The sequence below is a fragment of the Puma concolor genome, chromosome C1 (genome assembly GCF_028749965.1).
Source record: "Puma concolor isolate L17-30 chromosome C1, mPumCon1.1.hap2, whole genome shotgun sequence".
In the NCBI taxonomy this organism is placed as follows: domain Eukaryota; kingdom Metazoa; phylum Chordata; class Mammalia; order Carnivora; family Felidae; genus Puma; species Puma concolor.
The window spans coordinates 105,519,138-105,539,781 of record NC_141674.1 but is presented as its reverse complement, the minus strand read 5'-3'; the positions used below and the strand labels follow the sequence as shown (position 1 = coordinate 105,539,781).

Genomic DNA, 20,644 nt, shown 5'->3' with positions numbered 1-20,644 from the left:
CTATGTCACATTTGGTTATGAAAACATTAATAAATGTTTTCCTGAGCCTCCTACTACTTATTCAAACCGGCTTAAGGAGGAACATCAACGGAAAAAAAAAATCCCTGACATTTTTCCTTTTCATTCCTTTCCCTGGTGAATTTTAAAAGTAGATGTTCTGATGGGGCCAACAGTAAAATACACGACAAATCATTTTTATATGATGGTTAGAGCTAAGTGGAATACACAGGTTCAATTCTTTGTACACATCTTGCTGTGCTCTGTAATTCACCATAGCAACCAAAAGCATTAATTAATGCCGGCAACAAACATTAGAATAAACAGCAGTCAGTTCATGCTGTATATAGATATACAAGGATACCTTGAGAACTCAACCAATTTACACCTTATTTTATTAGAAAAATAAACAAAAAATTCTCACATATAGTATTTCTGGAAATCATTACTTCCATACATGAATAAGCTGAGTAGAAAAACTTAAAACTTTTGGGGCGCCTGGGTGGCGCAGTCGGTTAAGCTTCCGACTTCAGCCAGGTCACGATCTCGCGGTCCGTGAGTTCGAGCCCCGCGTCAGGCTCTGGGCTGATGGCTCAAAGCCTGGAGCCTGTTTCCGATTCTGTGTCTCCCTCTCTCTCTGCCCCTCCCCCGTTCATGCTCTGTCTCTCTCTGTCCCAAAAATAAATAAAAGTTGAAAAAAAAAATTAAAAAAAAAAAAAAGAAAAACTTAAACTTTTAAGAGGCAATATTTTATTTACTTTGTGGACCACTGTGTTTATGGCTAAAATTTAATTTTTTGAATACACTTACAGATAGTAAAGATCTTATGAGCATTTACTGGAAAAAAGGCCAATGTTAAAGGACTGCTGCCTTTATAGAAACAAAAATAAACTGCTACAACAAGATTCTACTAAATTTGTGTAAACGTGAAAAAGTACTTCCGTTTTGAATTGACTATGGAATGCATGACCAGATAGCTCCATTTTCTCACCAAATGTTTAAGTTGCTTGTTTTTATCAGGGACAAGAAGCAATTCTGGAGTGAGAAGGAAAAATGAGCCTGTTAAATAGGCTATGTGGGAGTCCCATCTGCAGAAGAAAGATCAAAACTCAATTTGTAGATATGGCTATACTGCCAAACAGGTAAACCATGAATTTAATAGCTAAGGGCTAAAACATTTCTATAAGAGTTCCTGGTTTTGCAAAAAAGTTGTATTCTTGCCACATCTCCTTTGATACTTTCTAATAACAACAAAACCAAGGAGCTCTATCATGATGAGACTTAACTTACATAAAGAGGACTAAAATCAATGACTCTTCTCAATGTGATGATCCAAGACAGTGGCTACAACTGAGAATGAGGCCAAGTGGAGGCAAAATACTGTGGACAGTTGATGGCAAACTGTAAAAATCTCAATTTTCTGGGAACATCAACCAATTTTATCCTTTAGTTTAAATTTTCCAACTGTAAATCTTGTCATTTCAACTGTTTTAAATGCCTACATAATAAATTTGACAACATCTATTGGACACCTATTTGTAAAGCACTGTGTTAAATATTGTGAAAAACCCAATATTAATAAAACATAGTTTTTACTTCAAGATTATGATACCTAATGCAATATCTAATGGGAAAGATAGGTATGTATACATCTAACTACTGTCTCAACATCCAGAGGTAACCACTATTAACATTTTCTTGTTAATTCTTCAAGAAATATTTACTATATACATAAGCATATATATTACATACATATTATGCATGCCTGTAGCCAAGCAGACTTGTTTATATACACATACGTATATAATCACATTTATGCTTAGATATGTTTTTTTACACAAAAGGAGTATTATAGCATCTTGTTTTTCTATCCAATGTATCTTAGAAAGTTTTTGTATTACCCCAAGAAGAGTTACACCACTTTTTAAGAACACATAGCACTCTACTACAATTTAGGTAACAAGTCCTCTACTGATGGATATTTAGCTTGTTTCTGTTTTTCCTTTTTTAAATGTTTATTATTTTTGAGAGAGAGCGAGTGAGTAGGAGAGGGGCAGAGAGAGAGGGGGACAGAAGATCAGAAGCGGGCTCTGTGCTGACAGCAGAGAGCCTGATGCGGGCTCGAACTCATGAACTGCGAGATCAACACCTGAGCTAAATTCCAACACTTAACTGACTTGAGCCATCCAGGCGCCCCTTGTTTTTGTTTTTTGTTTTTTTTTTTCCTTAAATTATTACAAATAATGTTTTGGTAACTATCCTTGTTTATAGGTGTTTGTGTACTTGCACAATATATCTACATGGAATTGTTCAGTAGGTCTTTTTTTTTTTTTTTTTTTAATTTGTTTTTGAAACAATGCAAGAGACAGAGTGCAATCGGTGGAGGGGCAGACAGAGGGAAACAAAGAATTTGAAGCAGGCTCCAGGCTCTGAGCTGTCAGCCCAGAGCCTGACACGGGGCTTGAACTCACAAATCGTGAGATCATGACCTGAGCCGAGTCGGATGCTTAACCGACTGAGCCACTCAGGCGGCCCTTCAGTAGGTCTTTTTAAGGCCTCTGTAGTCTTCCTTCTGTTAAGTGGGGCCAGAAAGTGACATAGGGATCTTCTGCGCCCTCCTCTGTTGTTGTGTAACCAACTTCCCTGCCTTCTTCAATGTTTCCATTGACCTAGAGGCTCATGATACAGTTGCAGTGTTTTCTCCTGACCTCTTTTCTTGGTCACTGTCTTATTCCCTAAAGACTTTAGCTCTGATTTATTGTCCTCCTTCTCACTGTTGTTCCTTTCAGGATTTTCAGTGACTTTCACATCAATGTGGATTACTCATCTTCTATCCTGGTCTCCTCATCCAGGATGATCTGTTCTTCCATCCCACATTACCAACATCCATGATTATACACTTGATCTTAACCAAAAGGCCGAGAAGTGATCCAACATCCATGATTATAACACAAACTTTTTCACTACAAGTATGTGCACTGTGAAATCTTGAATCCAAGATCTGTTTCTCCAATAATTACCTCCTTAACTTCTAATTCACTTATACTAATACTTCAACTATAATAATTCTTTGACGTCATCAAGACCTCCAATCCACTCAACAATACTTTATTCACCATCCAATAACCTCCTTCTGTTTTCAGTTCCCCAAATCCTGGTTGGGCCCAGCTATCACCCTTATCCTCATTTATTTATTTAAACTTTATTTTTTAAATTTACATCCAAATTAGTTAGCATATAGTGCAACAATGATTTCAGGAGTAGATTCCCTAATGCCCCCTACCCATTTAGCCCATTCCCCCTCCCACAACCCCTCCAGTAACCCTCTGTTTGTTCTCCATATTTATGAGTCTCTTCTGTTTTGTCCCCCTCCCTGTTTTTATACTGTTTTTGCTTCCCTTCCCTTATGTTCATCTGTTCTGTGTCTTAAAGTCCTCATATGAGTGAAGTCATATGATATTTGTCTTTCTCTGACTAATTTCGCTTAGCATAATACCCTCTAGTTCAATCCAGGTAGTTGCAAATGGCAAGATTTCATTCTTTTTGATTGCCGAGTAATACTCCAGTGTGTGTGTGTGTGTGTGTGTGTGTGTGTGTGTGTGTGTGTGTATCACATCTTCTTTATCCATGCATCCATCGATGGACATTTGGGCTCTTTCCATACTTTGGCTATTGTTGATAGTGCTGCTATAAACATGGGGGTGCCTGTGTCCCTTTGAAACAGCAGACCTGTATCCCTTGGATAAATACCTATAGTGCAATTGCTGGGTCATAGGGTGGTTCTATTTTTAATTTTTTGAGGAATCTCCATACTGTTTTCTAGAGTGGCTGCACCAGCTTCCATTTCTACTAGCAATGCAAAAGAGATCCTCTTTCTCTGCATCCTCACCAACATCTGTTGTTGCCTGAGTTGTTAACATTAGCCATTCTGACACGTGTGAGGTGGTATGTCACTGTGGTTTTGATTTGTATTTCCCTGATGATGAGTGATGTTGAGCATTTTTTCATGGTCTTCTTTGGAGAAGTGTCTATTCATGTCTTTTTTTTTTTTTTTTTCTATTCATGTCTTTTACCCATTTCTTCATTGGATTATTTGGTTTTTGGGTGTTGAGTTTGAGAAGTTCTTTATAGATTTTGGATATTAACCCTTTATCCAATATGTCATTTGCAAATATCTTCTCCCATTCTGTAAGTTATCTTTTAGTTTTGCTGATTGTTCCATTGCTGTTCAGAAGCTTTTTATTTTGATGAGGTTCCAATAGTTCATTTTTGCTTTTGTTTCCCTTTCCTCTGGAGATGTGTTGAGTAAGAAGTTGCTGCTGCCAAGATCAAAGAGGTTTTTGCCTGTTTTCTCCTCAAGGATTTTGATGGCTTCCTGTCTTACACTTAGGTCTTTCATCCATTTTGAGTTTATTTTTGTGTATGGTGTAAGAAAGTGGTCTAGGTTCATTCTTCTGCATGTTGCTGTCCAGTTTTCCCAGCACCACTTGCTGAAGAGACTGTCTTTATTCCACTGGATATTCCTTCCTGCTTTGTCAAAGATTAGTTGGCCATATGTTTCTGGGTAGCCTTATCCTCATTTAATCTAGTATAGCCAAAAGTTGCTGGAGAAAACCACTGGGCTCATGGGCTCTATTTTATTTTATTAAAAAAAATTTTTTTAATGCTTATTTATTTTTGGGAGAGACAGAGCATGAGCAGGGCAGGGGGAGGAGCAGAGAGAGAGACACACACAGAATCCGAAGCAGGCTCCAGGCTCTGAGCTGTCAGCACAGAGCTGGACGCGGGGCTCGAACTCACAAACCGTGAGATCATGACCTGAGCTGAAGTTGGATGCTTAACCCACTGAGCCACCCAGGCACCCCTCATGGACTCTATTTTAAATTAATGACCACAAAACTCTAATGGGCACTCAATTTGGCTAGAAGTCCTACTTACATTTCCCTAGTAAATTTTATTCCTATCCTGCAAGTTGAGTTTCACAGTATTTTCTTTTTACCCACTACCTCAGCTGATCACCTGACATCATGTTTTCCTGAGAAAATACAAGCAATCAGATAAGCTGGCCCCATATTCTCACCATCAAAACTGCTCAGAAGAAAAAAAGTACCTCTGCTTCCAAAGGCTCCTCTGCTTATGCTCTGGATTCCCTTTAGGCTTCATTTCAGCTCTTCTTCTTTCTCTTTTGTATTTTCTACTTTGCTTAGGATAATTCTTTTTTTTTTTTTTAATGTTTATTTATTTTTGACAGAGAGAGAGAGACGGAGTGTGAGCAGGGAAGGGGCAGAGAGAGAGGGAGACACAAAGAATCCGAAGCATCTCCAGGCTCTGAGCTGTCAGCACAGAGCCTGACGCGGGGCTCAAACTCATGGACCATGAGATCATGACCTGAACCAAAGTCGGCCGCTTCACTGACTGAGCCACCCAGGCGTGCCTCTTTAGAATAATTCTTATCAGATTCTAATCTCATTAGGAATGCTCTAGCTCTCTTACCCTTGAGCCCACACTCTCTCCTAGCTACCATCTACATTTCTCTGACACCTTCATGAAAAAAATTTTTTAAAGTGTTATATACATTTGTTATCTCTATTTTACCTTATATCCCGTAACCCTAATTAGGTTTCCAAGCTCACTGAAACTGGGGAATAGGTCCCCAAAGACCTTCTTCATGTTGCCAAATCTGATGGATTCTTCACTGTTTTTAGCTTTACCTCTTCAGAAGACTAGACTTGGGTTACCACTTACTTCTTGGTCTTTATGACACCAAGCTCTCCTGGTTTTCCTTCTACCTTTCTGTCTCCTCCTCAGTGTCCATTTCTGGCTCCACGTCTTCCACTCAATGCTCAGTCCTGGACTCTCTTCTTTTCTCTTTCTATGTTCTCTCCCTAAGTGATCTTATATATATTATATCCTGTAGCTTTAAATATTACCAAAACCCCGTTGACTCCCAATTTGGTATCTAACATTTCATCTTGGTTATCTAATTGGCATCTGCAACTTAACAACTTGATTCCCCCCAAAACCTGAGAGTTATTCTTGACTTCTCTTTTACCTTGTCCCATCAATCTACTCCATTAAGTAAGTCCATTGAGTCTCTCTCCCAGCCTCCTATCCAAACCTCTTTCACTCCTTACATGGACTATTAAAACTGCCTCCTAAGTAGTCTCCCTGCTTCTATTTTTGCCTTCAAAAATCTGTTCTCAAAAGAAAAAAAAAATCCATTCTCATACAAGGTGATCTTTAATAAGTAATTCAGTTCATGTCACTTACATGCTAAGCTCTTCAACAGTTCCCTATGACACTTAAAATTTAAAACCCCTCTTAACCAGGGCCTATAAGACCCTATGTCATGTAGCCCCCATTTATTTTTTCCACTTTTTTCCCCCTTCCTCGCTTTGCTCCAACCATACTGGGCTTCATTCTGTTCTATCAACTTGCCAAGTTCTCTCTTCGAGGCCTTTGCTCTGACATTCCCTCTGCTTGGGATGCTTTTTCTCCTAATCATTTTGTGATTAGCTCTGTCTTATAATTCAAAGTTAATCTTAAATATCATTGCCTCAGAGAGGTTCTCTCCATCTAAAGCAGCCCTCCTCACCTCTACAAAGTTACTTTGTAGTTTATTACCCTATTCATTTCCGTAGCACTTGTCTCATTCAAATTATATTCTTTATTTGTTTACTGTCTCTGGCATGTAAGTTCCTTAAGGGCAGGTAACTTGTCTTTCCTGTCACTTCTATTTCCCCAGCATTTACAACAGTTTTTGACATATTGAAGGCACTCAATAAATATTTGTTACATAAAAGGATGGAGCAATTGAATTATTAACTGTATTTGTATTTAGGTAATAGTGACAAATGCTAACAGAGGCTGACAACTCAGAAAGGTGCATTTTGTTGGCAGAACATCATTCTGAGCTTTGTTTGGAAGTGAATCACCCAAATTAGAAAGGTTTGCTGTTATGAACTAATCATACACAATATACTGTTCTGGTGGTATATGGTGTCCCTTTAACAATAAGTAGCTAATTGTTTGTTTGATAATCCTTTTTCTTTTTTAATTTTTTAAAACATTTATTTACTTTTTTTTTTTTTTTTAAATTTTTTTTTTTTCAACGTTTATTTATTTTTGGGACAGAGAGAGACAGAGCATGAATGGGGGAGGGACAGAGAGAGAGGGAGACACAGAATCGGAAACAGGCTCCAGGCTCTGAGCCATCAGCCCAGAGCCCGACGCGGGGCTCGAACTCATGGACCACGAGATCGTGACCTGGCTGAAGTCGGACGCTCAACCGACTGCGCCACCCAGGCGCCCCAACATTTATTTACTTTTGAGAGAAAGAGAGAGAGACAGAGCCTGAGCAGGGGAGGGGCAGAGAGAGAGGGAGACAGAGAATCTGAAGCAAGCTCCAGGCTCTGAGCTGTCAGCACAGAGACCGATGCAGGGCTCAAATTCATGAACCATGAGATCATGGCCAGAGATGAGGTCAGAGGCTTTACTGACTGAGCACCCAGGCGCTCCTGTTTGATAATTCTTATATGAAATTCATTAAAAAAGTAGTATTTTTACTTTTATCGTATTAATTAGAAAGCTATTTAATAGAGTTATACTGTTTTTCTTTTTTGAGAGAGTGAGAGTGCACATGAGTGGGGGAAGGGAGAGGGAGAGAGAGAATCTTAAATTCTATTTTTAATGTAATTTTATATAAAAAATGTTTATTTATTTTGAGAAAGAGACAGAGCAAGAACGAGCATGCATGCATGGGAGGGAGGGGAAGACAGAATCTCAAGCAGGCTCTGCACTGTCAGCATAGAGCCCAACGAAGGGCTCGATCCCAGGAACCATGAAATCATGGCCCAAGCCGAAGTCTAAGGTCAGATGCTTAACCAACTGAGCCACCCAGGCACCAGAGTTATACTGTTTTTCAGAAAGCCTCTAAGATAGGTGAATAGCTTTAGGCTGGTTTTCATTCTTTCCGCTTAGCTGACAGTTCTACATCTTGATGTCAAGGTCCTTAAACATTTTATCTGAATGAATGTACGGTTTGAATTTAGGCCCAGATATTCTGCCTCTCAACCTTGGATTTTTTTAAAAAGATTTTTTTTCTGTTGTTACCAAATTACAGTTTTTATTTTAAAGGAACAAAATGGAAAAAGAATACATTTTATCATATAAAAGAGTTATCTATGTACCTCAAAACATTCTTCTCCTTTCAGAAGTTTATTGTATTTATAAAACACTATTCTTCCAAGACTCTTAGATTATGATTAGCTAAAATAACAGAAGAATTCTATCAATAGTAACAATTCTCACATCAATCTATCCAATAGGGTTCCATTACATATATCAGGCTCTTTATAACATGAAGTTCCAATAGAAAAAATATACAAGAATATAATTTCTAACAACGTAGACTTTGTGTATATTTCAAATTTCAGGTTGTCTAAGTAAGTTGTTCTGGAGTTTTGTTTTTATTAAAACTAACAAACCACTGGATTAAAACTGCTTCCTTCAGTTAATACCCCCAAAGCAAGCCATCCTTTTCTTCTATGTAACAAATGGCCTTTGCTAATTAGCTCTGTTTGTATGCTGGCCACATGTGGCAAAGTCCAGTCCTCCCCCAAAATAGTAACAACCTGCTCTGGATGGCAATCAAGTCGCAAATCTATTTTTGGCTTTAATGTTTGAAAGTCCAAATGTGAAATGCCATGGAACTGAACCTTAAATGGCATAAGTGAAGTCATCTGATATGAAAGGACAGAATGCAAGTATTTGGGGGTACTCTAAAACACCTGTTTCTTTGTTCCGAAAGAAATAATGTTTCAGGCCTAGCAAGTGAATTTATAGCTAACTTGGACACACATAAAACCAAAATGAATCTCAGAACTGAAACAACAAGGGAGGAGGAGTGGCACAATATAATCTTAATTGTAGTCTCTTACATCACTCTACATTTCCTATTTTCTTAGTGTTTATGGTCTTTATTATGAATATCTTGGTTGTCTTACCTGTCTCTGAGTGTGTTGGGGCCTAGATAAGGGTACAGGTTTTCCTTAAGCTTTCCTTTGATGAGATGGTCCAGGGTCTCATGTAGGAAAGGTTGATGTTGAGTATACACATTTTCTACTCCCTAAGACAGGGAAAGATGGTTCTTATATCATTTTTGGGAAATGTGTAATATAAGAGTTAATAATACTCATCAGAAAAGGACATGCATTCAATAGGTTTTTCATGGGATAGATTCAAATAGGAATTTTAGAAGAATGCTATGGTTAAATCATTAAAAAATTTCTTTTCATCAATCAGAAATGTTCCAATCTCATAAAAATACTGTAATTTAAACCTAGCTATTAAAGAAGAATTTTAAAAATGGAATGGCTTAAATCCTTTATCATCTCTTCAGTGAATCTCATCCTTTTGTGAAAATGTTATATGACAGGTGGAGCAAATAAAAGGAAAACACGTTTTCCTTTCTAGAAACACTCAGGAAAACAGAAACATTTCAGGAAACCTAAGAAAGGCTTGCAGATTAAAACTAATTTGTTCCCATCTTAAGAAAATGGTTTAGTATTCTTAAAAGATCTACAATTGTTTCCTTTATCTTTAACTTCGTTCAAAGAAAAGATACCAAACAAACCTTGAATTATAAACAAATGGAGTAAAATGGCCATGACTAACAGAACTGTCTGTCTTTTTACTCTTGGGTATTTCCTAGAAATATTTCGTTATTCCCTATTTGGCTGTTTGGTCCAATGCTGATGCTGCTCCAATATAGAAAGTATTTGAAGAAAAGGCTTTCAGGAGGATGTCTGCTTTAATTTCATTAAATTGACACAGTACTAAGTCAGCAACAATCCTGAAGTTGCTTTGAAGATTGTATTTATTCGCTCTCAGCTGTAGGGGCTTCAACGGTTTCTCCTTTAGGAAAGCCCAGAGGACATGCCATACCTTCAATCCTTTGAGGAACTGTTTGGTAATAGCCACAGCGTCTTTGGGGCTGAAGAGGTCACTTCCTCTGACCCGTTTACCGCCATATTCAACTATTGCAGACACAAGCTATAAGGAGAAAAAAGAGAAACTATCTCTTACTGCTTGGGGATAAGGAGACCCATTTCATAAGAAAATACCTTTATTAAGGAAATGAGGACATGAGAGGACAGAATTATACATTTTTATTAAGTAAAACAGTGTAATTCTCCTCTGTCAGAGCTAAGAATGTTACTACCTATTTGGTGGGATTAACATACAGATTTGGTTACCTTTCGATACTTCTCAGAAACACCTTTATTCCTGAGGTCCATCATTAGTCCTGGCAGGCTGTTGCTGCTGTGTCGCTCATAATGTAGAGCATAAAGCATCACTAGGCGGGCAGCGTCAAACTCTGTCACTTTGGGGTTCTGCAGGAGCCTCTTTACATTCTGAAAAAAGAGAGAGCTGACATTTATCTCCCCTTCACTTGAGGCAGGTGTAATATCTTAGATCTAATAACTATTGAATGGCAGTGATGCATCTGAGTTTATGACTAAGATTACCACTATGGCAATGTACAGGTCTAGGTTCAGCCATTGTTTCAACTACAGAAAATTAAATGCCTTTGCCTAAGATATGAAGCAAATAAGAAAAAAATTCCCACTGTAATTGCTTTAGGATAATAGTGAATTGAACAATGGATGGTTCTTCCTTTCTTTCCTTTGATGAGTTGATCTGTGGTCTCAGGTAGGAAGGGTTGCAGTTTCCTTGCTGAAACAAGGAACACACATTACTTGTACCATTTCTTTTATTTTATTTTATTTTTATTTTTTCAACATTTATTTATTTTTGGGACAGAGAGAGACAGAGCATGAACGGGGGAGGGGCAGAGAGAGAGGGAGACACAGAATCGGAAACAGGCTCCAGGCTCTGAGCCATCAGCCCAGAGCCCGACGCGGGGCTCGAACTCACGGACCGCGAGATCGTGACCTGGCTGAAGTCGGACGCCTAACCGACTGCGCCACCCAGGCGCCCCTACTTGTACCATTTCAGTCAATACAGCTCACAAAGGAACTGACCCGGTGACTTGAACAAGTATGGCCTAGTGTTAGTGATTGACCAGTGACATGGAGATGAGTAGGGGGACTGGGCTTAATCTCCAAGAAGCATCAGATGAACACTATGTCTCAACATGGCTTTCAGATATACAAGTATGTAGAGCACGGGATCTTTAAACGGAACACTTAGGATTTTAAGAGTGCAGGTACTGACAGCAAAGGGAGCTCAACAAAGTCATTTAGGTTTTGCTGATGCTCACATTAAGGGACTTCCCTATAGTATCTATTTATATTTATTATGCAGCAGAATAAATTAATCCAGGCCAATAAATACTTTGTGATCTCCCTCTAAGCATAAGGCACTATGCCAGGCACTGGAGGGGATACAGAGATGAGCTAGACCCAGTTTCTGTCCTCAGTGAGTTCAGACAAGGAGGTGGAGGGGAATGAAACACTTATAGCCTATTCTGCTACGGAGCATTTTCTTGAAAGCACCTTAACTCTATGAGATCATTAAAATATGGGAATAGTGTCAGTTTAACAAGAAGGCATATTGCTTTATGGGTAGTTTTTTGAGTGTTTTAATATTAAGAAAGGAATAGGGACAAGTTTCCTCTTTAAAGACACTATGTTAAGAAAAGGATGTAAATCCTACACAAGTGTTTTCTGCAAGAAGTAGCTGGTTTGTAGCTTTAAGACTGCTGTACATTCCACTGTATTAAGCTATCTGGGGAAAGGGCAAGCGCAAATGAAAAGGATGCAAAGATATTTCTCTGAGTTAAAAAGCAAACAAAACAACAGCCCCAAACTGACAGATATCCTCATATTATATTTTTAATTTTGGTTCAACTAGTTTGTATGAGAAACAAAAGTTTTTGTAACCTTACATCGTGAAGACTAAATCATGAACCCCAGGAATAAGGAAAGCTACAAAGGATGGGCTGAGTGTATTTATAGGTGCAAATGCCTGTGGAGATTTAATCATGCTAATATTTTTACTAGGATTGTTATTGTTTTTATTAGGGCTTTGATTACAAAGTTATATAGATTTTTTTAGTTATGCAGATTTTTTTTTTTTTAATTTTTTTTTTTTTTTTTCAACGTTTATTTATTTTTGGGACAGAGAGAGACAGAGCATGAACGGGGGAGGGGCAGAGAGAGGGATACACAGAATCGGAAACAGGCTCCAGGCTCTGAGCCATCAGCCCAGAGCCTGACGCGGGGCTCGAACTCACGGACCGCGAGATCGTGACCTGGCTGAAGTCGGACGCTTAACCGACTGCGCCACCCAGGCGCCCCAAGTTATGCAGATTTTAAGTGACCTGCTTATAACCCTATTTTCCCAGAACACTTGGTTATTTTTATTTTTTTTAAGTTTATTTTTGAGAGAGAGAGAGAGAGAGAGAAAGTGTGAGTAGGGGAGGGACAGAGTGAGAGGAGAGAGGGAATCCAAAGCAGGTTCTGTGCTGGCAGTGCAGAGCCTGATGTGGGGCTTGATCCCATGAACTGTGAGATCATGATCTGAACCAAAATCAAGTGTTGGGACACTTAACTGACTGAGCCGCTCAGGTGCCCCAACTGGTTTATTTTTAGTACATGATTTTGCACAGTGGGAGGTTTTTCTGTTATAATACAGAAACAGATATAAAAAGCAAAACAAGAAACAGAAACTGAGAATCAGTGCAATGGGGGGGGGGGGAAGGGGACACAAAGTGACGAAAAGTACATCTGCTTGCTGAGAAATCAAGAAAGACTTCATGAAGGAGGTGACATTTGCCAAAGGCCTTAAACAATCAGTAAGTGTTGGAATTAGTCTGAGAGACTAAAAGAGGAGATGCTCTTAATGGGAATAAGGAAATCAGAGAAAGAAATGGGTTGGGTTGAAAATCTGGCAAAAGCCTTGATGGGCACTGGGTTCTGAGGACATAGCAACATCCAAATGGAACTTTACAACTTATGAGATGCTTTCACATACCTTATCTTTTTAATACTTCACAACAACCAGGTCTAATGTTTAAGAACTCTTCTGTTCACACCAAAGAGGGACTGTGATGACACGGGGCATCTCCCAGGTGTCTCCCAAGTAGAATGTTCTCTGGGGAGGATCCCTATTGTTGCTTTTCTGTGTGAAGATTTCACTAGCATCATCTTCAAGGGATCAAAAGGGAAGAAATTTCTCTTCTGTAGACTTAAACCCTGCAGCCATAAGAATTTCCTTGTTTTTTTTTTCTTTTGTGGTACCCTTTCCAGAGCTGTCACAGAATACAGACTACTTAGAATATCTGTTCAAATTTGCCACTAGTTTCTACCATACTACGAAGACATTTCAGAGTACAAATTACCATCAAGTAAGAATAGCCAATTTCATATGTATCTCAATCAACTTAGCATAAGCTTAAAACATCCATCTGCGATCTCTGTTGTCACTTTTCTCATAGGCCAATGTTTCACTCTGTGCCCTTGCAGTCACTGTCTTTTTACCTTAAATCTTCTTAATTTATATACCCTTCAGCAAATCTGAGACACTCAAGTAACTATAAAACCACAGAACTGGTACGGGACAGAGACTGCAGCAATCAGCCTGTACCCTTCCCACTTGCTCCCTTTCTAATTACTTTCACTTGCATCCTGACTCTTGGCTCTTTCCCATTAAAGAATCCACTTCTCTTCCCTGAGATCTGGTGCTCGTATTTAGAGTTCCTGGCTTGACTCTTAGTTCTCCCTTGAGGACATGGGCCAGAATCTGATGCAGGATGACTTGAGTAGACTACTTTGTTTACTTTTGAGCCCTTAGGATGCAACCCATGACTCAGGTCAGTGTTCCAGCTAGACTTATCTATTTCCTCATGAGAAGAAACCTGTAGGTACAAGCTCTTTCCTCTCTTTCAGCTGTGTAAGTCCTTGAAGAAGCAGGGCCTTTTTGTCTGCCTGGATCCCAGGTTACCCTTTGACTTAATTTTGAACTATTTCACTCATGGCTACTTGACTCATCAACTTGACTGACAGTGGCATACACTATACTGAGATTCCAGGGTACTAACCAGAGAAGGGGAGAAAACATTCTGAGAGACTTCTAATTACATAGAAGGTTATCTGCTACATGGTGGTATTTATATGCTGGAAATACGAGTGAATTACATAATGAACTTCTGGTTTCTCTTTTCTTATTAAATTTTCCATAAGTCTTGAGACTTTCAAGAGAGAAAAGTATACATCACATAATAACAATGGCTGAGTAACGAGAGAAACAGAAAACTATTGTCCCCTTAAGAAGACAGGATTCAAACATAAAATTCACTGAATTCTAACATTCATACAGGTTTAATGAAGGAATAGGAAAAGAAAAGCAAAAGCACTATCTCTGAAGGTCAAGTTTCAAAAAGTAGCTAATGTTCACTCAAAAAAAATCAATTAAAAAACAATTCTTCTTTTCTGATATTTAAAGATCCTTCCCATTGTTTGGGGCTACTTTTCCATTTTCTTCCACCAAAACTAGGATGACATAACACAACGAGAAAAGTTTTTTATAATGACATAGCTACATGTTAAGCCACTGTACAAATCACAGATGAAGTCAACAACTAAAAATAGTCCTTAATTTCTGCTTCAATTTAACCGAAAGAGTAAGAACTCTACCTTGTTATCTCTTTTTTCATCTTAAATCTACTCAATTTCTATACTTTTCAGCAAATCTGAGATACTCAAGTAACTATAAAACTACAAAACTGTAGTAAAATTGTCAATGAATACCATTATAAGCCAGCAGATTAGAATGGCAAGATGAAATTGGCAGAAGCCTTCAACATGCTGATATGATAAAAAAAAAAAAAATGAGTCTAATCTGTTTGAGAGAACACTGTTGTGGGACTATAAAGAACTTATTCAGGAAAAATGATAGAAAGTAGGCAGGACCCAATTCCAGTGATTGGTAATACATCTGAGTCAGTATTCTTTTTCTTAATATCTAGTCAATATAAAAATTAGCTTTTGCTGTTCCACACTGTTTCTGAAACACTAGTTAAATGTTGGTTTATACAGAAAAAGATCATTTTTATTCTTAATTGGTGAAAGTAAAATTGTCACCTCAAGGTGTCCCAAACAATTTTCTTATGATTTTAATGAGAAGCAGAAAAACCCTTCTGCAATCAGGGAGAGATCTGAGGTGATGAGTAGACTAGAAAACATGTCCTGGATACCACAAAGAAAATAGAATGTGTCATCAGATAATAATACTGATAATCATGACAGTTACCACTTACTAAATGTTGTAAGTACCAGGTACAATATTAAGTGCTTTATATGTACTAGCTCACTGAATCCTCAGAAAAATCTTTAAAGTAAGCACTGTGATTTTTTCCTCAGTTTACAGACAAAAAGACTAAGCCTTAGAGTGGTTATCATTTTCAAACCCAAGCCATCAAAGTCCTAAGCTCTTAGCCACTACTCTATACTGCTTCAAACAGAACTGTCCTCTTCATATTTCTAACAAGCATTTATTGAGTCTTTATACCAGTAATAGGATGATTTGAGATCTCTTACCCAAGGTCAGGAAAGAAGGATATAAAATAGTTCCTCCTTCTTTTTTTTTTTTTTTTTTAATTTTTTTAACGTTTATTTATTATGGAGAGATAGAGAGACACAGAGCACAAGCAGGGGAGGGGTAGAGAGAGGGGGAGACATAGAATTCGAAGTAGGTACCAGGCTCTGAGCTGTCAGCACAGAGTCCGACGTGGGTCTTGATCTCACAAACTGCAAGATCATGACCCAAGCCAAAGTTGGTCGCCCAACCAATTAAGCCATCCAGGTGCCCTGACTAGTTCCTCCTTCTAAATGAAAGCTATGATATGAGACATGGAGTTGGAGGACTGCTTACTTTCTGAAGATGTTTCTCTTCATGGCATGAAAATAAATCTTCCTCACTAATCAAATGAGTCTTTACTGAGGCTATGGATATGTTTCAATGATGTACATTACAGTTTGGTTCCAGTGAAAATTCTTCTAAATCAAATTTTTGTTAGCCTGTAGGATGACTGGTTAGAAGTGGAAGCAATTTATAGATTAATTTTTAGCAATATATGAATTTTTTTCCTTCACTATGATATAGTTACTATTCAATAAAGCAAACCCCATTCTACTCAAAAACCTCAATTCATTGCTTCATGATGTATTATCATCCAAGGTCAAGCCAAGGAATGCTATAACCCATCTAGGGGTCAGGCCCCTGGCATCTACTCATTACCAAACAAAAGCTCCCTTCATAGACTATTTAAATCATGTTGCCAAAGAAATCTTTTATGGTGGAGGAGTCCAAATCAATTGCTCACTGTAAAACCCTAACAACATGGGCAGGAAAACCTTCAAAGGATAACTTTTTAAGATATAAAGTGGACCACAAATGGAATTCATATTTTAAAGTATCTATTTTTATCTCTTAAAGTGAACAAGAAATAAGATTTCAGGCAAGGAATTATAGTAACCTTGTCCAACTGCTTTCCATATGGTAGAGAGATACAAATAAAGATACTAAAACTGGCTAGTGATTAAGTTTGGTTCTATTGTTTCAAAGAGAAAAATAAAATGATAAAGAAACAGAAGGAAATTTATTTATTAATTTTTTTTTTTAATTTGAGAGAGAGCATGCATGAGTGGGGGGAGGGGCAGAGGGGAAAGGGGGGAGAGAGAAAGAAAGAGAGAGAGAGAGAGAGAGAATGAATGTTAAGCAGGCTCCATGCTCGGCATGGAATCCAACACTGGGCTCAATCCCATGACCCTAGCTGAAGTCAAGATCATGAAGTCAAGATCATGACCTGAGCTGAAGTCAAGAGTTGGACACTCAACCAATTGAGCTACTCAGGTGCCCCAAGAAACAGAAGGAAATTTAAATTTAATTACAGGACAAAATTTTGTTTTTATTTAATGAGAGAAGAAAATTCATTTTATTGAGAAAAATAAAAAGTTTTCATAGGAATACTTCTATTAGACCCACAAAACAACTGTGAAGTATTATTAGTAGTATTGCTTAAAGTAAAGAAGTTGGTCAAGTTAAATAGATTGTGATACATCTTTATGAAGGAATACTGTTTAGTGATTAAAAAGAGAATGAGGGGAGCCTGGGTGGCTCAGTCGGTTGGGTGGCCGACTTTGGCTCAGGTCACGATCTAGCGGTCCGTGGGTTCGAGCCCCGCATCGGGCTCTGTGCTGACAGCTCAGAGCCTGGAACCTGTTTCGGATTCTGTGTCTCCCTCTCTCTGACCCTCCCCCGTTCATGCTCTGTCTCTCTCTGTCTCAAAAATAAATAAACGTTAAAAAAAAATTTTTTTTAAATAAATAAATAAAAAGAGAATGAGTCTCCGAGATACGTGGTTAAGTGAAAAAGTAAAATGCAAAACTATGTGTACAGTATGATATCATTTGAATTTAACAAAGAGAGAGATACACTCACTCATGCAGACTTGCATCCACAGAACAACTGTAAGGGTGTATGTGAGGCTGGTAACTGACTCAGTTTTTACTACACTCCTTTTGGTGAACCAAGTACTTATATTATCTATTTAAGAATTAGAATTTAATACAATTTAAAAAATAATAAAGCCAGCCTAAAAGTTCTTTGAAAAGATTTAAGGGATAAAATTCAAAGTGATGACGGAAGTACTTTTCATAAATATAAAGCAAATAGCATCATTATGATTTTCAAAATGATGGTGTTTTCAGAGGAAATCTTAATAAACACTAAAAAGTAACAACTATAAATCCCAGTAAAGACTTTGCTATAACTAAAGCAACCACAGGTGGATGGATTTCTTTGTTCTGGTTGTACCATACGTTTAAAACATGCTTAGAGAAGAAGAAACAACATTTACAAAGCACCTATCATATGTGAAGGATTTTGCATATTTCACTGAATCCTGGTACAAATCTAAAAGTTTCAAATCTTTATCCCTGAGGCTTGGGAAAAATAAGTAATTTCCTCAAAAAAAACCTCTGGTATGTAGAGACAGAATAAAAGCCAGGATGGTCTGGCTCCAAAGCCTGTGTTGTTTCCATTATACCACACTGGCTTTATTTTATAAAGTTGAATTGCAGCCGGGAAAGAGAGATACTAAGTTATAGAATACAGGGCCCTATAAATAAGGAAATGTACTTCTTATGGGGAGTGCCTTAGAAATGGCCATCTCCCTAAGGACTCTCATTCCCAAGTGACTTATTTATTGCCAGTGATACCACATTGTCATTTCTCAGGAGCCTTGGAATTATTGGATTAGTTCTGTCTTGTTATCCTTATATCCAATCTGTCGCTAAATTGTTGTTTTGTCCCTTTGAACTGTCTCTCAGATTTGCCCTTACTGTACATTTTTTTTTTTCAACGTTTTTTTTATTTTTATTTTTGGGACAGAGAGAGACAGAGCATGAACGGGGGAGGGGCAGAGAGAGAGGGAGACACAGAATCGGAAACAGGCTCCAGGCTCTGAGCCATCAGCCCAGAGCCGGATGCGGGGCTCGAACTCACGGACCGCGAGATCGTGACCTGGCTGAAGTCGGATGCTTAACCGACTGCGCCACCCAGGCACCCCTACTGTACATTTTTAGTACTATCACTATGAGTCTACCAGCCTAACTTGTTTTTTTTTTTTTTTTTTTACCTCCAAAGCATCCTTACTAGATTAAATTTCCTAAAATACTGCTTTCATCATATCGACTTTCTACAAATGACCCCACAATGGATGTCTTTGCTTATCTCAGCAAGTGCAAATTCCTCTTACAGGCTTCTTCATAAACTGGTTCCTGTGTACCAATCCAATTTTATCTCCTATTTCTCTTCCACACCCACTCTCACACTGCTTATTACTTTTTTGCATACTTTTTTGCATCTTTGCTTTTCTGTTAACCCTGAATGAAATCCTCCTCCAGATTCTGTTCATTCTTGATGGTCCATCTTAATATCATCTTCTCTAAGGAACTGTTCTCAATAACCTCAATCTTATTATAGTCAGCATCACAATTTTGACTTAATTAAATATTACCTTAAAACACTAAGCGTTTCTTGTGTTTTAGTTTTGTCCCTTCAACAATGCTGCAAATTTCTTAAGGCCAGGGTCTGATTATGTCCCTTTTTTTCTAAAATCCTCTGGTAACTCTCAACATTTTAAGATTAAAGCCCCATCTCCTTTCAGTGGCCATAATCGGGCCCCAGTCTTTCTGGCTTATCTAAGACCACTCCTCATCTTGTACCTTGCACTAGCTACATTGAATTATTCTCTGTTCCCTTAACCCACCCCCCCTCGCCCCCCGCCATCTCCATGCCTGCATTATCTCTGCTAAGAATTTCCCCTCTTGTCTCTGGTTGGTACACTTCTACTCTGTTTGGTGCACTCCTACTTATTTGTCCAGACCCAATCTAATGTCATCTTCTTTAAGAAGCCTCATCCTTAGGGAAAACAGTTGTCCTTCCTCTGTATTTCCATATCCTTTTGTAAATACCTCTAGTATAACAGCACTTATCATATGGTAATTCCTGGTTTAAATTTCCTTCTCCCCTACTATCATGTGAGCTCTTTGAGGAAAAGTATGGTATCTTTTTCCTCTTCGTACCTCTGGATCCTTATAGCACTATGTACAGGCAGCAGGCATTCACATGTTTATGGACTAAAGAGCAAGTGTTCAATAATAAAAAACTTAGATAATACATTTTGATATATATTGCATCTTTAAATCTTCCTTACAACATTGTGAGATAAATATCATTTACAGATGAGGAAACTGGCTCAGAAAATAAGCCAACGGCTCCAGGTCACAAAGCCAGTAAGTGGCAAATGGCCAAAATCCAGATCTTCTGATTTTGGTCTAGAATTCTTTCTAGTAGCCTAGGATGCCCTCCTAAATACTCATTAACTGCCTGAACCCTCTACTACTGCACATTATTCTTCTCCTGTGGCTCTTGTATCTAAAATCAAATTAATCTGTGTTCTTGTCTCAACTCCTTGTTAGACAATAAATTCCACGTTAGTGAAGAAGGATTACTTTTGCCTTTGTATCTCTTGTTCTGCCTGGCACAGTGACTTACACACAGTAGGTGCTCATCAAATTGGACTGAATAGATACCTGGAGAGCACTAGAATGGTCATTCTGACAGGCCAGTTCTTGCTCAACTTCTGAAACCTCCAGCAGATTCCGCTCACTGACCAACCGAGACAGCTCTCCAACCACTGTCACATGCTTTGATACCGTCCCAGACATCTTCTTAAACTGTGGGTAATTCTCAACAAAGGCCTGCCATGGGAAAGACATCAATTGGGGGTTCTGTTATTTGACTGAGGATAGACATGTATGAAGAAGGGAAAAAATAAACAGGAATTGTTCTGCCCAGACTAAGGCATCTACCAATCACATGGTATTTTGTTTATGCTTAAGAAGATAAGAACTGGTATATGTCAATACACTGACTCTTTAAATAGTCCAAATGTGACTGAAGAATGGAAAAAAGTACATGGCTTGTTATGAAGTTTTCACTATACTGTTTCCTAAAGAGAAATAGTACAGAAAATTATTTCAAACCAAACAAATGAATGTAGGCAGAAATCAGACTGAGAATATTCTAGAAATATTGCTTACATGAATAGTTCCAA

The 20,644-nt window shown here is 38.2% G+C and overlaps 1 protein-coding gene across 5 annotated transcripts in view; it reads right to left on the bottom strand.

The window, feature by feature from the left end:
* Positions 1 to 20,644, bottom strand: part of VPS45 (vacuolar protein sorting 45 homolog) — a 66,929-nt gene that overhangs the window by 33,784 nt on the left and 12,501 nt on the right. For all 5 annotated transcript variants that reach the window (XM_086718076.1, XM_086718078.1, XM_086718079.1 and 2 more), the window contains exons 10-13: positions 20,121 to 20,288; positions 10,254 to 10,412; positions 9,943 to 10,050; positions 9,003 to 9,124 (exon numbers count right to left, since the gene is read on the bottom strand). In XM_086718076.1, coding sequence (XP_086574202.1) covers positions 9,003 to 9,124; positions 9,943 to 10,050; positions 10,254 to 10,412; positions 20,121 to 20,288 — 557 coding nt within the window. The remainder of the gene's footprint in view (positions 1 to 9,002; positions 9,125 to 9,942; positions 10,051 to 10,253; positions 10,413 to 20,120; positions 20,289 to 20,644) is intronic.